Below are 366 nucleotides of genomic sequence, written 5' to 3'. Positions count from 1 at the left end.
ACCTTTTCGTTCATTTATCCTGCCTTTATAACATATCAGCAGTGTCTCCCGCTACACCCCCGGTTCTCCCTGTTTCTCAGCCGCGACGAAGAACACGCCTCGATGGTCCGCCGGCTTCTCCTTCGAGGATGTCAGTCGCTCGAGGGTCGCCATGGAGGCCACGCGCAAGCCCACCGCAGCGACTGCCTCCTCAAGGTCCTCCTTCTGGAGACTGACGGAAGGGTAGCGCGTCGACCCCACGGAGTAGGAAGTGTTGCCAAGGGCGCCCTGAGGTGGGAAGAGTCTTTTTCAGAATTGAAGGAAGTTTGAAAAATCACCTGAAAGCGTTTCGAAATGTCAAGAACGGAGAAGTGCCTGGGAGTAATA

At 55.2% G+C, this 366-nt stretch overlaps 1 protein-coding gene across 1 annotated transcript in view; it reads right to left on the bottom strand.

Moving 5' to 3' along the window:
• Window positions 1-15: 15 nt before the first annotated feature.
• LOC119592360 (indolethylamine N-methyltransferase-like) overlaps window positions 16-366 on the bottom strand; it is a 24,751-nt gene continuing 24,400 nt past the window's right edge. The window contains exon 11 of the mRNA XM_037941188.1: window positions 16-267. Within this exon, the coding sequence (XP_037797116.1) occupies window positions 52-267 (216 nt within the window). The 3' untranslated portion in view covers window positions 16-51. The remainder of the gene's footprint in view (window positions 268-366) is intronic.

The sequence above is a fragment of the Penaeus monodon genome, chromosome 30 (assembly GCF_015228065.2).
Source record: "Penaeus monodon isolate SGIC_2016 chromosome 30, NSTDA_Pmon_1, whole genome shotgun sequence".
Lineage (NCBI taxonomy): Eukaryota > Metazoa > Arthropoda > Malacostraca > Decapoda > Penaeidae > Penaeus > Penaeus monodon.
Note: the sequence above shows the minus strand (reverse complement) of the source record. Positions and strands in the feature narration are given on the sequence as shown.